General features: G+C 39.6%; 1 protein-coding gene across 6 annotated transcripts in view; it reads right to left on the bottom strand.

Annotated features, from left to right (window-relative positions):
- The window catches only part of Hex-A (Hexokinase A), a 122,358-nt gene that overhangs the window by 29,034 nt on the left and 74,936 nt on the right, over positions 1 to 18,388 (bottom strand). For all 6 annotated transcript variants that reach the window (XM_053795653.2, XM_070104998.1, XM_070104999.1 and 3 more), the window contains 5 exons: positions 13,777 to 13,939; positions 9,226 to 9,362; positions 7,081 to 7,296; positions 2,077 to 2,176; positions 208 to 287 (listed from right to left, as the gene is read on the bottom strand). In XM_053795653.2, the coding sequence (XP_053651628.1) occupies positions 208 to 287; positions 2,077 to 2,176; positions 7,081 to 7,296; positions 9,226 to 9,362; positions 13,777 to 13,939 (696 nt within the window). The remainder of the gene's footprint in view (positions 1 to 207; positions 288 to 2,076; positions 2,177 to 7,080; positions 7,297 to 9,225; positions 9,363 to 13,776; positions 13,940 to 18,388) is intronic.

Raw genomic sequence — 18,388 nt, 5'->3', positions numbered from 1 at the left:
ATAATTCATTAATACTCTTTCCATTATTTACAAAATGACAACAATACAGGAAATTAAATGTACCGAGAGTTCTAATAGCCGTCCAAAGTATTTTTCACATATATGCTCATAGAAAGTGTCAGAACCATTCCCTGCTCTTCCCTATTATATAAGAGGATTACATTTAAAAATTGCAAAGCAGAAGAGAGTACAGTGTCATATATATACCTGTGGTGGGTCGTCGATTACTTCGTCCCATAACTCGACCTTCTCCAGCTTCTCCATGTAGCAGGCATTTGTTCCAGTTCCTGCAAGTGCAACAACTAACATTATACCATCGTATGATAGTGTGTGGCTAGTTAATAGTCCAAGTTGGACCAAAACTTTGTCACACATTTCTTTCTCCTATGTGTGGGTTACTTATGTATTGTTCCAGTCATAGTCACTCCCACTGACATCCACCAACCACTGCCCTCCACCAACCACTACCCTCACTCTCACTGACATCCACCCTCCTCCCCACCAACTACTACCCTCACCCCCACTGACCACCCTCCCACCCACCAACAACTACCCTCACTCTCACTGACCTCCACCAACCACTACCCTCACTCCCACCAGTCACCAAATGTGCACCAACCATCATACACGTATCGTATCTCAAAATTTTCATCGCAACTCAAATTTAATTTCCTTTATGAAGGTAAATTGTAACTCAATATTATTGTGACTCAAGACCACCGTAACTCAAGGAACTGCTCTATTATGAGACATCAGAAAGTAAAGATATATGTATACTGCATGTAAGTAGAAGCTTGCAAACCCAGCAATCCTTCCAGTGAAAAAAATTAATAAGTTTCCATTTCACAATTATTTGACAGATAATAGTACCTTGAAAATATAGACACAAATACAGTGGACCCCCGCATAACGATCACCTCCGAATGCGACCAATTATGTAAGTGTATTTATGTAAGTGCATTTGTACGTGTATGTTTGCGGGTCTGAAATGGACTAATGTACTTCACAATATTCCTTATGGGAACAAATTCGGTCAGTACTGGCACCTGAACATACTTCTGGAGTGAAAAAATATCGTTAACCGGGGGTCCACTGTACAGTATAATGCGATTATTTATTGACAACGTTTCACTAACACAGTGGGCTTTATCATTTGACCATAAACAGAAATATTAATCTCAATCTTAAAATAATGAATCCTGTGATACTCCAATACTGAAACTATGTACTGTGCCAAAACAAAAGCATTCACATTGCTAAACTCACAAACTAGTATTTAGTCACTTAGCCATAATACCAACTTACCTCATAATTTGTAATATTTTAAAATTAAGAATTAAACTAAGTCTGCCCGAAATGCCTAGCCATGCTAAGCGTTCTAGTGGTACACTCTGTAATGCCTAGCCATGCTAGGTGTTCTAGTGGTACACTCTGTAATCATTATTTTACTACATGTAAACCACACAATAACCAAATTCTGTAAACTCAGCATTGTAATCCTTATAGAGAATAAACTTTGAATTGAATTGAATTGAATAAACAGATCTGTTTGTGACTTGATAAAGCTCACTGTCTGGGTGAAACGTAGTCAATAAACGATCACATTATTCTGCTACTGTGTTTATTTTTCCATCGTGTCGTTATTGTATACCATTTATTAACAATAGTACCTTCATGGGTAGTTGATGTTTACCATTCTACAACTATTTTTAACTGAAAACACTACTAATAATTCTCTTCTATTTAAAAAGTTTAACACTAATTATTTTAAACTAAAAATTCTCTTATATTTACAAGATTTAACACTAACTATTTTAAACTAAAAATTCTCTTATACAGTGGAACCTCAAAAATCAAACTGCTCCCAACACAACCAATTATGTAAGTGTATTTTTGTAAGTGCTTTTATAAGTGTATTTTTGAGAGTCTGAAATGGACTAACCTAATTTACATTATTCCTCATGGGAATAAATTCATTCGGTAAAGGCACTCGAACAGCCTTCTGGACCAAAGAAAGTTCAATATTTGAGGTTCCACTGTATTTCAAAGCTTCAAGACATGACTGTCTTCACCTACCGACAATGAGACCAATGCGACAGTTTCTGTTCTTCCATGCACAAGACATGAGAGTGCCGGTAGTGTCATTTAGGACGGCACATATCTTGATTTGCACATCCTGGCGTGGAGAAAAATCACATTATAATCATATTCATGACGGGTTATACAGCACTTGGGAATAGGTGGTAATTAGCTATGATCCAAGGAAGGGGTAAGTAGCTCCAATTCCTAAGATCAAAAGCCCTTCACTAGCATCAGTTATGAAAGTATGGTATATTACAATAGGGCCCCACTTTACAATGCTTCACTTTTCAGTGCTTCACTAACAAAGCAGTTTTCAATTATTTATTTTTTTTATTTTTATTATCACACTGGCCGATTCCCACCAAGGCAGGGTGGCCCGAAAAAGAAAAACTTTCACCATCATTCACTCCATCACTGTCTTGCCAGAAGGTTGCTTTACACTACAGTTTTCAATTATGCCCATTTTTCATTTATTCACACTTTCTACAATAAATATATTCACCACTCGCTATAAGCTAAGGGCGAAAATATTTTAAGGTAAGTAATGTGTGTACTGTATATGCATTTTTTAGGCCTGACTCTATTGCTCAATTAATATATGATAGTGTAAACATGTTATAAGGCTTTTATATGCATTTGAAAGTGAAAAAAGTATTATGTTTCACATTACAGTAGTAGGTAGTACAGGTAGTAGGTTGGTAGACAGCAACCACCCAGGGAAGTACTACCGTCCTGCCAGATGACTGTGAAACAAAAACCTGTAACTGTTTTGCATGATGGTAGGATTGCTGGTTTCTTTTTCTGTCTCATAAACACGCTAAGATAACAGGGATATCTTGCTACTCCTACTTACACTTTGGTCACACTTCATAGACACGCACATGCATATATATATATACATACATCTAGGTTTTTCTCCTTTTTCTAAATAGCTCTTGTTCTTTTTTATTTCTTCTATTGTCCATGGGGAAGTGGAAAAGAATCTTTCCTCCGTAAGCCATGCGTGTCGTATGAGGCGACTAAAATGCCGGGAGCAATGGGCTAGTAACCCCTTCTCCTGTATACAATTACTAAAAAAGAGAAGAAGAAAAACTTTATAAAACTGGGTTGCTTAAATGTGCATGGATGTAGTGCGGATGACAAGAAACAGATGATTGCTGATGTTATGAATGAAAAGAAGTTGGATGTCCTGGCCCTAAGCGAAACAAAGCTGAAGGGGGTAGGAGAGTTTCAGTGGGGGGAAATAAATGGGATTAAATCTGGAGTATCTGAGAGAGTTAGAGCAAAGGAAGGGGTAGCAGTAATGTTAAATGATCAGTTATGGAAGGAGAAAAGAGAATATGAATGTGTAAATTCAAGAATTATGTGGATTAAAGTAAAGGTTGGATGCGAGAAGTGGGTCATAATAAGCGTGTATGCACCTGGAGAAGAGAGGAATGCAGAGGAGAGAGAGAGATTTTGGGAGATGTTAAGTGAATGTATAGGAGCCTTTGAACCAAGTGAGAGAGTAATTGTGGTAGGGGACTTGAATGCTAAAGTAGGAGAAACTTTTAGAGAGGGTGTGGTAGGTAAGTTTGGGGTGCCAGGTGTAAATGATAATGGGAGCCCTTTGATTGAACTTTGTATAGAAAGGGGTTTAGTTATAGGTAATACATATTTTAAGAAAAAGAGGATAAATAAGTATACACGATATGATGTAGGGCGAAATGACAGTAGTTTGTTGGATTATGTATTGGTAGATAAAAGACTGTTGAGTAGACTTCAGGATGTACATGTTTATAGAGGGGCCACAGATATATCAGATCACTTTCTAGTTGTAGCTACACTGAGAGTAAAAGGTAGATGGGATACAAGGAGAATAGAAGCATCAGGGAAGAGAGAGGTAAAGGTTTATAAACTAAAAGAGGAGGCAGTTAGGGTAAGATATAAACAGCTATTGGAGGATAGATGGGCTAATGAGAGCATAGGCAATGGGGTCGAAGAGGTATGGGGTAGGTTTAAAAATGTAGTGTTAGAGTGTTCAGCAGAAGTTTGTGGTTACAGGAAAGTGGGTGCAGGAGGGAAGAGGAGCGATTGGTGGAATGATGATGTAAAGAGAGTAGTAAGGGAGAAAAAGTTAGCATATGAGAAGTTTTTACAAAGTAGAAGTGATGCAAGGAGGGAAGAGTATATGGAGAAAAAGAGAGAAGTTAAGAGAGTGGTGAAGCAATGTAAAAAGAGAGCAAATGAGAGAGTGGGTGAGATGTTATCAACAAATTTTGTTGAAAATAAGAAAAAGTTTTGGAGTGAGATTAACAAGTTAAGAAAGCCTAGAGAACAAATGGATTTGTCTGTTAAAAATAGGAGAGGAGAGTTATTAAATGGAGAGTTAGAGGTATTGGGAAGATGGAAGGAATATTTTGAGGAATTGTTAAATGTTGATGAAGATAGGGAAGCTGTGATTTCGTGTATAGGGCAAGGAGGAATAACATCTTGTAGGAGTGAGGAAGAGCCAGTTGTGAGTGTGGGGGAAGTTCGTGAGGCAGTAGGTAAAATGAAAGGGGGTAAGGCAGCCGGGATTGATGGGATAAAGATAGAAATGTTAAAAGCAGGTGGGGATATAGTTTTGGAGTGGTTGGTGCAATTATTTAATAAATGTATGGAAGAGGGTAAGGTACCTAGGGATTGGCAGAGAGCATGCATAGTTCCTTTGTATAAAGGCAAGGGGGATAAAAGAGAGTGCAAAAATTATAGGGGGATAAGTCTGTTGAGTGTACCTGGTAAAGTGTATGGTAGAGTTATAATTGAAAGAATTAAGAGTAAGACGGAGAATAGGATAGCAGATGAACAAGGAGGCTTTAGGAAAGGTAGGGGGTGTGTGGACCAGGTGTTTACAGTGAAACATATAAGTGAACAGTATTTAGATAAGGCTAAAGAGGTCTTTGTGGCATTTATGGATTTGGAAAAGGCGTATGACAGGGTGGATAGGGGGGCAATGTGGCAGATGTTGCAAGTGTATGGTGTAGGAGGTAGGTTACTGAAAGCAGTGAAGAGTTTTTACGAGGATAGTGAGGCTCAAGTTAGAGTATGTAGGAAAGAGGGAAATTTTTTTCCCAGTAAAAGTAGGCCTTAGACAAGGATGTGTGATGTCACCGTGGTTGTTTAATATATTTATAGATGGGGTTGTAAGAGAAGTAAATGCGAGGGTCTTGGCAAGAGGCGTGGAGTTAAAAGATAAAGAATCACACACAAAGTGGGAGTTGTCACAGCTGCTCTTTGCTGATGACACTGTGCTCTTGGGAGATTCTGAAGAGAAGTTGCAGAGATTGGTGGATGAATTTGGTAGGGTGTGCAAAAGAAGAAAATTAAAGGTGAATACAGGAAAGAGTAAGGTTATGAGGATAACAAAAAGATTAGGTGATGAAAGATTGAATATCAGATTGGAGGGAGAGAGTATGGAGGAGGTGAACGTATTCAGATATTTGGGAGTGGACGTGTCAGCGGATGGGTCTATGAAAGATGAGGTGAATCATAGAATTGATGAGGGAAAAAGAGTGAGTGGTGCACTTAGGAGTCTGTGGAGACAAAGAACTTTGTCCTTGGAGGCAAAGAGGGGAATGTATGAGAGTATAGTTTTACCAACGCTCTTATATGGGTGTGAAGCGTGGGTGATGAATGTTGCAGCGAGGAGAAGGCTGGAAGCAGTGGAGATGTCATGTCTGAGGGCAATGTGTGGTGTGAATATAATGCAGAGAATTCGTAGTTTGGAAGTTAGGAGGAGGTGCGGGATTACCAAAACTGTTGTCCAGAGGGCTGAGGAAGGGTTGTTGAGGTGGTTCGGACATGTAGAGAGAATGGAGCGAAACAGAATGACTTCAAGAGTGTATCAGTCTGTAGTGGAAGGAAGGCGGGGTAGGGGTCGGCCTAGGAAGGGTTGGAGGGAGGGGGTAAAGGAGGTTTTGTGTGCGAGGGGCTTGGACTTCCAGCAGGCATGCGTGAGCGTGTTTGATAGGAGTGAATGGAGACAAATGGTTTTTAATACTTGACGTGCTGTTGGAGTGTGAGCAAAGTAACATTTATGAAGGGATTCAGGGAAACCGGCAGGCCGGACTTGAGTCCTGGAGATGGGAAGTACAGTGCCTGCACTCTGAAGGAGGGGTGTTAATGTTGCAGTTTAAAAACTGTAGTGTAAAGCACCCTTCTGGCAAGACAGTGATGGAGTGAATGATGGTGAAAGTTTTTCTTTTTCGGGCCACCCTGCCTTGGTGGGAATCGGCCGGTGTGATAATAAAAAAATAAAAAAATTACAGTAATTTTTGCTTTGCAGCAGTAGCCTGGAACCTTACCTTCTGTATAAATGTAGGCCCTATAGTAGCCCAGAACCTAACTTTTTGTATAAGTGGGGCCCTACAGTAGCCCAGTACCTAACCTGCTGTATAAGTGCAGCCCTATAGTAGCCCAGAATCTAACTTGCTTTATAAGTGTGGCCCTATAGTAGCCCAGAACCTAACTTGCTTTATAAGTGGGGCCCTATAGTAGCCCAGTACCTAACCTGCTGTATAAGTGTGGCCCTATAGTAGCCCAGAACCTAACTTGCTTTATAAGTGGGGCCCTATAGTAGCCCAGTACCTAACCTGCTGTATAAGTGGGGCCCTATAGTAGCCCAGAACCTAACTTGCTTTATAAGTGGGGCCCTATAGTAGCCCAGTACCTAACCTGCTGTATAAGTGTGGCCCTATAGTAGCCCAGAACCTAACCTGCTGTATAAGTGTGGCCCTATAGTAGCCCAGAACCTAACCTGCTGTATAAGTGTGGCCCTATAGTAGCCCAGAATCTAACTTGCTTTATAAGTGGGGCCCTACAATATTTCAAAATGATTCGATGATCTTCGATTTTGTGGAGTGACCGAATAAAGATGGTGAAGACAGAGCAATTTACTTAGTTACAACAGAAATATACAAAGATAATTGCATGTGAAATTATTCAGAAACATGAGCAACAAACAGGAAGACGACTCACCCCTCGTCTTGCAATGGCTTGCTTGAGCAACTCGACAACATCACGACCTTCAACTCCCTCACATTTAAATCCTTTAGTCCATTGCGCTAATCGAGCCTTAGTGAGTCCCTCTTGTTTACAAGGAAAACTAAAGGTGAAACCCAGAGGCAGCAACTCATTGCCAAGGTTACGCTCCTTTATAAAACTGGCGAGACATTCTGCTATGTGATCGAATAACTGAAAACAAGAGGACACATTAATAATAACAATAATAATAATCATGGGAAGTACAGTGCCTGCACTCTGAAGGAGGGGTGTTAATGTTGCAGTTTAAAAACTGTAGTGTAAAGCACCCTTCTGGCAAGACAGTGATGGAGTGAATGATGGTGAAAGTTTTTCTTTTTCGGGCCACCCTGCCTTGGTGGGAATCGGCCGGTGTGATAATAAAATAATATAAAATAATAATCATTATTTTTACAAGTACAGATACAACTTAGACAATAGCTGACATCAATGACATACTACTATACAGAAAGCCCCTTGTTATGCAGAGCATTTTGGGAAAATTAGGTTAATTTTGGCCCCAGGATGCAACCCACAACAGTAGACTAACACCCAGGTACCTATTTTACTGTTAGGTGAACAGCAACAGCAGGTGTCTTAAGGAAACATGCCCTAATGTTTCCACCCATACCAGGGATCGAACCCTGGACCTCAGTGTGAGCTGAGTGCGCTACCATCCCAGCTATGCTCAATGTTATTATTAACCACATTCACAACAATTATGATCAAATTCCTGAAAATAAGTACAAAAATTTGCAATATTTCATTTCAGTCACATCGAAAGTTTAATAAAAGTTCTCCATCATATGATTCATTAAGTTCTGTTGTCGTATCCTCACTGTGAGGACCTGTCACTCTCCAATAAATTTCGTCATGGTTAAAGTCCCTCGTAAATAACCGTTTAACACCAGGACAATGACCAACGTCACTCTCTTGTTATCTGCCGAGTTATATTCTTGTCTTGGCCTCCAGGTATTCGTTGACGAGTTTTGTAACACTGCTGAGAAAGTCCCAAGTCCTTATCATAGCCCCGAGTCCCTCACCTGACGTCTTTCACTCCCTACTCTCATGAAGAAGATTCATCATGTTATCAGGGCAAATTTTTTTTTAAACACAGTGGCCGTTTTCCAATGAGACAGGATGATCCAAAAAAGAAGAAGCACTTTACTCATCACTCACTCAATCGCTGTCTTGCTAGCAGTGTGCAGATACTCTAGTTCAAAAACTGCAACATATCTTCCCACCACCAGCACTCCTTCAGAGTGCAGGCACTGTACTTCCCACCTCTAGGACTCTTTCAGAGTACAGGCACTGTACTTCCCACCACCACCACTCCTTCAGAGTACAGGCACTCTACTTCCCTCCACAACCACTCCTTCAGAGTACAGGCACTGTACTTCCCACCACCACTCCTTCAGAGTACAGGCACTGTACTTCCCACCACCACCACCACTCCTTCAGAGTACAGGCACTGTACTTCCCACCACCACCACCACTCCTTCATAGTATAGGCACTCTACTTCCCTCCACAACCACTCCTTCAGAGTACAGGCACTGTACTTCCCACCTCCAAGACTCAAGTCTGGCTAATTAGTTTCCCTGAATCCCTTCATAATGGTACAAATTGTAAAGTAATTGACATTACACTGCAATACTATACTGTATTCCAAGGTAATCTATTTACCAAAGTATCTGTTACATTTCTAAAACCTGGAAAATGAGTAATATTTCCTATCTAAATTCAGTATTTACCACCAGGTCTGGTAACCCTTTACTGTGACTAACAAAATACAGTGGACCCCCGGTTAACAAACTTTTTTCATTCCAGTAGTATGTTCAGGTGCCTGTACTGACCGAATTTGTTCCCATAAGGAATATTGTGAAGTAGATTAGTCCATTTCAGACCCCCAAACATACACGTACAAACGCACTTACATAAATACACTTACATAATTGGTCGCATTTGGAGGTGGTCGTTAAGCGGGGGTCCACTGTACTGAATTCAATATTTCTCATTCTTTCCAAACTTATGAAAACAAAATCTGGTTGAATATTTCTTTTCTCAACTCATGAAAAAAAAAAAAATGGTTGAATATAACTTACCCCATCACCAGGTCCAACCATAATGGGTTGTGGAACAGCATAGATCTTGCTATCCATCCTACACTTGCTGGAAAACTCAATGAGAAGCACTCTAAAGTTGGTGCCACCCAGGTCCAAGGCCAGGAACCTTCCTTCCTCTGCAAACATAATAATAATAATAATAATAATAAATAATTATAATAATCTTGTAACAATGTTGGTAGAATTACCGACAATATGTAAAGTAAAAGGACACGAGTGCAACTAATGTGACATTTTATTGTGGCAACGTTTCTCCTTGACAAAGCTCCTGGAGAGCGAAACATTGCCACAATAAAATGTCACATTAGTTGCACTTGCGTCCTTTTACTTTATATAATAATCTTAATTTCTACAAGTACATGTACAACGTATACAGACCATAGCTGACATCAATGACATACTACTATAAAGGTGCTTGTTATAGAGAGCATTTTGGACAAATTAGGTCAATTTTGTCCCAGGATACAACCCACACCAGTCGACTAACATTTCACTGATGGGTGAACAGGGACAGCAAGTGTCTTATGGAAACATGTCCTAATATTTTCCAGCCACACTAGGGGATCAATCCCCAGAGCTCTGTGTGGTAAGTGTTGCAAAACATATATCAATTTTGTTTAAAGGAAGACTAGATTATCAGTACAAGTTTCTGCCTTTATGGCTCGGTTAAATCTAGCATATAATGTATGTATATCAGTAAAATAATGTCCGACATTCAATTAACATTCCCTACGATCTTGAATTTTACTAATGTTTTTAAGCAGTTTACCCCTTATTCCTTGCACTGAATCACCCACACTGGTTTAATAATAATAATAATACAGCAAAAATGAGACTAGAGGCAGTAAAGATGTCATGTCTGAGAACAATGTGTGGTGTGAATATCATGCATATTATTTTAGTGTAGAAATTAAAACGTGATGAGGGGTGACCAAGGTATATACAGGAGGGTCTCGTTTTACAACACTTTGCTTTGCAGCATTTTACTAATGCAGTGGTTTTCAATTATACCCATTTTTAATTTATTCAGACTTCCTACAATAAATATATTGTATGTGAATGGTATACAATGCCAACAAGATGAAAAATTAGACACACATGCAACATCTGGGTATCTTTATTGTAGATGTTTCACCATCCAGTGGCTTTATCAATACAAATAAAGTGTATGGTAGAGTTATTATTGAAAGAATTAAGAGTAAGACGGAGAATAGGATAGCAGATGAACAAGGAGGCTTTAGGAAAGGTAGGGGGTGTGTGGACCAGGTGTTTACAGTGAAACATATAAGTGAACAGTACAGTGGACCCCCGCTTAACGATCACCTCCAAATGCGACCAATTATGTAAGTGTATTTATGTAAGTGCGTTTGTATGTGTATGTTTGGGGGTCTGAAATGGACTAATCTACTTCACAATATTCCTTATGGGAAAAAATTCGGTCAGTACTGGCACCTGAACATACTACTGGAATGAAAAATGTTCGTTAACCGGGGGTCCACTGTATTTAGATAAGGCTAAAGAGATCTTTGTGGCATTTATGGATTTGGAAAAGGCGTATGACAGGGTGGATAGGGGGGCAATGTGGCAGATGTTGCAGGTGTATGGTGTAGGAGGTAGGTTACTGAAAGCAGTGAAGAGTTTTTACGAGGATAGTGAGGCTCAAGTTAGAGTATGTAAGAAAGAGGGAAATTATTTCACAGTAAAAGTAGGCCTTAGACAAGGATGTGTGATGTCACCATGGTTGTTTAATATATTTATAGATGGGGTTGTAAGAGAAGTAAATGCGAGGGTCTTGGCAAGAGGCGTGGAGTTAAAAGATAAAGAATCACACATAAAGTGGGAGTTGTCACAGTTGCTCTTTGCTGATGACACTGTGCTCTTTGGAGATTCTGAAGAGAAGTTGCAGAGATTGGTGGATGATTTTGGTAGGGTGTGCAAAAGAAGAAAATTAAAAGTGAATACAGGAAAGAGTAAGGTTATGAAGATAACAAAAAGATTAGGTGATGAAAGATTGGATATCAGATTGGAGGGAGAGAGTATGGAGGAGGTGAATGTACGTATTCAGATATTTGGGAGTGGACGTGTCAGCGGATGGGTCTATGAAAGATGAGGTGAATCATAGAATTGATGAGGGGAAAAGGGTGAGTGGTGCACTTAGGAGTCTGTGGAGACAAAGAACTTTGTCCTTGGAGGGGAATGTACGAGAGTATAGTTTTATCAACGCTCTTATATGGGTGTGAAGCATGGGTGATGAATGTTGCAGCGAGGAGAAGGCTGGAGGCAGTGGAGATGTCATGTCTGAGGGCAATGTGTGGTGTGAATACAGTGGACCCCCGGTTAACGATATTTTTTCACTCCAGAAGTATGTTCAGGTGCCAGTACTGACGGAATTTGTTCCCATAAGGAATGTTGTGAAGTAGATTAGTCCATTTCAGACCCCCAAACTTACACGTGCAAACGCACTTACATAAATACACTTAGATAATTGGTCGCATTCGGAGGTGATCGTTATGCGGGGGTCCACTGTATAATGCAGAGAATTCGTAGTTTGGAAGTTAGGAGGAGGTGCGGGATTACCAAAACTGTTGTCCAGAGGGCTGACGAAGGGTTGTTGAGGTGGTTCGGACATGTAGAGAGAATGGAGCAAAACAGAATGACTTCAAGAGTGTATCAGTCTGTAGTGGAAGGAAGGCGGGGTAGGGGTCGGCCTAGGAAAGGTTGGAGGGAGGGGGTAAAGGAGGTTTTGTGTGCGAGGGGCTTGGACTTCCAGCAGGCATGTGTGAGCGTGTTTGATAGGAGTGAATGGAGACAAATGGTTTTTAATACTTGACGTGCTGTTGGAGTGTGAGCAAAGTAACATTTATGAAGGGGTTCAGGGAAACCAGCAGGCCGGACTTGAGTCCTGGAGATGGGAAGTACAGTGCCTGCACTCTGAAGGAGGGGTGTTAATGTTGCAGTTTAAAAACTGTAGTGTAAAGCACCCTTCTGGCAAGACAGTGATGGAGTGAATGATGGTGAAAGTTTTTCTTTTTCGGGCCACCCTGCCTTGGTGGGAATCGGTCAGTGTGATAATAAAAAAAAAATATAATAATAATTTAAAGACAGTATAACTATATACAAAGAATGAGGTAATCAGTCCCTCAGTCTTGGAGTTGGTGTGAAGAGCATCATAGCTGTGAAGAATCTCACGATTACGGTGCTCTTCACACCAACTCCAAGACTGAGGGACTGATTACGTTATATTTTGCATATATGTAGCTCCACTGTCTTCAAATTATGTCCTAGAATTTTTATTGATAAAGTTACTGGATGGTGAAACATCTACAATAAAGATACCCAGATGTTGCACATGTGTCTAATTTTTTAGTAAATATATTCACCACTCACTACAAGCAAAGGATAACAATAGTATTTTAAAGTAATGTGTGTACTGTACATGCATTTTTTAAGCCTAGCTACATTGCTCACTTAATATATGATAGTGTAAACATGCTATCAGGCTTTTATATGCATGTGAAAGTGAAAAAATGCCGTTTCACATGACAGAATTTCGTTTCACAGCAGTAGCCTGGAACCTAACCTGCTGTATATACAGGACCCCTACAGTAGCCCGAAGCCTAACCTGCTGTATAGTAGGGCCCTCCTGTATTCAGAGAGCTGAAAAGGGGTTGCTCAGGTGGTCTGGGCATTTAGAGAAGAGGGATAAGGATATGTTGATGAAGAGGGGTGTATAAATTTAAGTCCCTGGAGTCCTCCGAGTTTATCTGTGGGATGCCAGTCCGATTTCTCACTATTTTACTGTATATGTATAGCTTTCATCTCTATGGGGAAATGGAGAAAAATCCTTCCTCTGTAAGCCATGTGTGTCTTAAGAGGCAACTAAAATACTTGGAGTAAGCAGCTAGTAACCTTCTGTATAAATTACTAAATGCTGAGAGCAAGGGGCCAGTAACCCCTTCTGTATATTATTATTATTATTATAATCAAGGGGGAGCACTAAACCCATAGGATTATGCAACACCTGTGGGGGGAATGTGGAAGGTATTCAGGCTTGATTCAGGGAACTAGAGCACAGATAAATTCCCTAGATCAAAAGCCCCTCACCAACATCAAAAGAACCTTCCTTTTTATTTAGAAATTTTAGCATACAAACAGAGGTCCCTTGAGGGGACTCTTCTGCATAATTTACTAAATGCTGGGAGAAAGGGCTAGTAACCCTTTCTACATAAATTACTGAATGCCAGGAATAAGGGGCTAGTAATCCCTTCTGTATAAATTACTATATGTGCCAAGAAGAAAACTTTAAATTTCTTCTTTTTTGGGTCACACGGCCTTGGTGGGAGATGGCCGATGGGTAATTAAGTTTATTTAGACACAGGTACACATAAGTACAATTATCACAGCGTTACCTTGACAAAGGAATAAAAATTGTATTCTATTATCCAGTGTAAATTACCCTACAGGATAACTAAAAAAAAAATCAGACAAAGGCACTTATTTCATTGAACTACAAAGACAAAAACTGCATACCTTTGCCATTGGGTAGTTCCCGCACATATGTGGGGAAACACTTGACAGTTGCTTCAGGATGAGAGTCTTTAGCCAGACCTTTGTTGATCTCTTCTTGCAAGCAGTCGCACACCTCCTTCAACACCTCTGGACTCAAAACTAACTCCTGACAGATCTCTCTCACCTGTAAAAGAATATTTTTATTAAAATACTCAGGCATGCTAGTGGCTTTATTTGTGCTTGACAATACGTACAATGTACAGTGGTACCTTGGGATAAGAACAGCTCAAAACTCGAATAATTATGCAAGTGTGCTTTTGTAAGTGTATTTTTGGGGGTCTGAAATGAATTAATCTAATTCACATTATTCCTTATGGGAACAAATTCGTTTGGTATCGGCACTCGAACAGCCTTCTGGAACGAATTAAGTTCGTATCCTGATGTACCACTGTATTTCATTACATGTAAACTACACTTTGTATATTATGCAAAGAAATACAAATTTGAATTTGAATTAATACATTGATTATTTCCCACCAACGCAGAGTGACCCAAAAAAGAAGAAACACTTTTACCATCATTCATTCCAAGGAAAAGAAAAATTTATATTTAAAAATGCATTTTAAGAATTCAATGTGCTGAGAGATAATATAACACTGAAATAAAATTATAAATTTTGGATAACCATGAATAATAAAAATTCAGCTTTTCAGGAACATCTACACTGGATTGTAGTGTTTAACTTCTGATACACCAAGTTAATGACTGCAGACTCGCACTGACACATAATAAACATATTAAGCTAAAACACTGGTAACTCTCCAGAAGCTGGGCCTAGTGTGTGACCTTGAGAAGTTGAGTGTGTTTATTACGACCAGTGGTGTACCACTCTCACCTATATTTACATCAACAAAAGTATATTCTAAGTGATAAAGTGTACACTTGGTGTACTTGGTAACACTTGTCATACATAGTAACGCGTGTGTAAGTGAGATTGTTTAGGTACTGGTTCATCTATCTACAGCTGCACACTTATGCTTGCATACATGTATAACATAGTAACGTGTGAGTTACCCAGGATGGACCAAGGAAGTCAACCAAAGTGATTTATCTCATTGTCATTGTAACATTACCTAGTTTTTTTTTTTTTTTTTTTTAGTAATACTGTTTACAATGTATGGTTGGGGTAAGAGGTTGTCTTCAGCATTCATTGTGATGTCCGCTATATTATTATTTCAGTGAGGTACATTAGGTGGCAGTAGCCTGAACTAACTCAAGTGGAAGTTATCATTGAATTTGAACCTCTTGTTTAATGTGATGTACGTCAGAATTCTAATTTTATGTCTCTCTCTTTCTCTCTTTTCATCTTTGTAATTTGTGATAAGGTGTAAGACCTCGCCTGTACCATCCATTATATCATTATATGTACCATATTATCAACACACATACAAGAGGTCTCTGAGTGTGTTTTTGGTGGGATGTGTGTCGTATTGAGTGGTGGTGGTCTGGGTTGAGTATGGTTGGAGGTGTTCATTGAACTTGAGCACTTGTGTCTTGTGATCTATTTTGGACTTCTGACTTTGTAGTGAATATTTGCTCTTGCATAAGCTATAAGGGAAAGATAAGCGAGGAATTCTTGTGTTGTGAGTCTTACACCAGATATCATCACTGGCAAACATGGCAACTGTCATAGAGGAACCTATTTCTGCAGGTGATGGAAATGATGATAGCTTCCAGACCTTTAAAAGTAAACAAAAGAGAAAAAGTGAGAAAGGGCTAGAGCGTCGACGTAGTCAGACTCACTTGACTCGTACACAATGTGATACTAAACGTCCTTGGTGCACAGAGGCTGCAAGAAGTCTTTCTTCAAAGGAAGAATGTGTTAAGCTGAACTTTCCTGACAACACCCTGCTGCCTGCTAAGTGTGCATGACAACACCCTGCTGCCTGCTAAGTGTGCATGGCTAATGGTAGCTGTAAACAAGCATCCTAACTCAAGGATCCAATTTAGGAAAAACACACACAACTTTGTGTTTGTGGAACAGAATGCAGAACTGATCAATGATCTACTTAGTACACCTTATGGGGGTATTAAGCTGCTCCGACCTCCATCAGACACTCACCACTTTAAAAAATTGGTCAGTATCATAATCTTTGGATACCCTCTCTACATCTGTTTGCAGGAATGTAGATTGAAAGATGGAGCACCTCCACCAAACTTGCCTGGATATGCAGCTTATAACCTAAGGTCAACCAACTGTTGTGTGATGTATGTCAGAAAGAACTTGCCACATTCACTCCTTTCCTTGCAGAGTCGAGTTAACATGCAGTATCATGGTGTCAAAGTATATGCAGGCGATTTTTCCATAAACATTTTTAATCTCTATGCCCCAGCGAACCAGCTTCGACCTGATGCTTTACCAGATCGCATCAATAGTGAACCTACCATCATTCTTGGAGATTTTAATGCCAGACATAAGAATATTGGTGGGTCTGTAACAAACACCAATGGAACTAAACTAGTGAGATTGCTAAATGAGCATGATAATGTTCAAATTGTGGGCACTACTGAGCCTACTCACATATATGGTGGCATACTAGATCTGTGTCTTGGATTTAATACATCATATACGATGCATGACTCTGTCATAGTTGATGATCTTCTATCTGATCACTTCCCAAGACTAACAACTGTCAATCTTGATCACATCTCCAGCAATCAAGGAGCTAAATACAGAAGGAGGAAACTTATTCTCAAACCAGAACACAGAGACAACTTTATTAACCACTTGGATCAATGGTATAAGAATTATGAGCCCATTGGCACACAAAAATTTAATGATGATTTAATTACCACTATTGAGAGTGTTCTCACAGATCAAGTGGGCAGGAATAGGAAACAAAGACCCTGCACTATAAATAACAATAAAAACCAATGTAAATACTATAATGATCCACAGCTACGCAATCTAACACATGCAGCTAGGAGGATTGGTAAAGCATACCGTGAATGTAGAACCCCAGACCTGCTCAGAACGTTCCAAGCTGCACTAACAAATGCAAGGAATAGAAAGGAAGAACTTAGGCAACAGGAATGGGAACAGTTTGTTAGTGGATTAAATAGGTCCACCCCTTTGAGTTTGGCTTGGAAAGGTATAAATAAAATAACCAGGAAAAAGACTGGCAATGTTGCTCATCCCTTTCCTCTTGAAAAAGCAAATGACCTCATAAATGACTGGTCCAAAACATCCAGGCATGAAAGCCTTCCATCTCATATTAGAAAAAATTTAGAGAGTACTTCTGAAGAAATGTTGAAACTGATTAATTTTATGAGCCAAAATATTGATGAGAGTGATTGCCTCTTTACCGAGTATGAATTAAATAATGCATTAACCAAAGGTCGATCAACTGCTCCTGGAGAGGATGGTATAACCTATGATATTCTCAGAACTCTAAGGCACGTGCCTGATAACCCTTTGTTGGCACTGTATAATCTCAGTTACATTGAGGGCGTTCTTCCTACTTCCTGGACCAATAGTCTCATTGTGCCTATCCCTAAGCCCCAACAGCCTGATACATTTAGGCCGATCTCCTTAACTAGTTGTCTTTGTAAAACTTTTGAAAGAATGATACTTAACAGACTGTACTACAGAATCAGACACCAACTTTCCCCCTACCTCTATGGGTTCATGAAAGGTAAAAGTGTGCAGAACTGTATTTCCACCTTTCTCACTGCACACACCTCTACTAGTTTTACCACTTTTCTTGATCTAAAATCTGCATTTGATATTGCGAACAGAACCGTTATACTACATGAACTAGCCAAAATGAATATTGGTGGTAGCTTACTCTGCTGGATAATAGGATACCTGTCAAATAGAGTATCCTCTGTCCTTTACCAAGGCTTCAGAAGTGATTCTAAAGAAATGTCTTTAGGTACACCGCAGGGAGGAGTTCTTAGTCCCATGCTATTTAATATTCTGATTAATGCTCTCCTAAATGCTCTACCTGCCTCACCTAAACATATAGCTATAATCTATGCTGATGATATCATGATCCATACAACAGGGCATAAGAAGATGAATACCATTCTTAATGAAGTTCAAGCAATTTGTAATCGACTAGGCCTCATAATATCTTCCTCTAAAACAAAGATCTTAACAAGCAAACGACATCCCCCACCCATCTATTTGCAGGGTGAAATCGTTAGCTACATTAAAACTTACAGATATCTTGGTGTAGATGTACCCTTTAACAAATCCACTATACCACAACTAAACAAGAAATGCAAAGCTAGGCTAAATGCTCTCAAAGCTGTTGCTGGCTACAATCCCAACTATGGTGCTAATGTGAGAATCGTGAGAATGATGTACATAGCCTATGTTAGGTCCTTAATTGATTATGCTGCTCCCATGTTGATATTAGCTAGAGAAAGTTCTCTCCGACCCTTGGAGTTAATGCAAAATGAAGCTCTCAGGATTATTCTTGGCTGTCCCAGATCTACAAAAGTTCTTAACATGAGGAAGGAGCTTGGTATTTCTAGTATCAGTGATAGGATTGTTGAAATTAACACTGTACTCGGTATTAGAATGTTGAGAAACGAACCAGACACTGTCACAGTGAATCTTACCAAG

This window comes from Cherax quadricarinatus, chromosome 96, assembly GCF_038502225.1.
Source record: "Cherax quadricarinatus isolate ZL_2023a chromosome 96, ASM3850222v1, whole genome shotgun sequence".
NCBI classification, from domain to species: Eukaryota; Metazoa; Arthropoda; class Malacostraca; order Decapoda; family Parastacidae; genus Cherax; species Cherax quadricarinatus.
The sequence above is the reverse complement of the archived record's forward strand: the minus strand, read 5'-3'. Positions and strand labels throughout refer to the sequence as shown.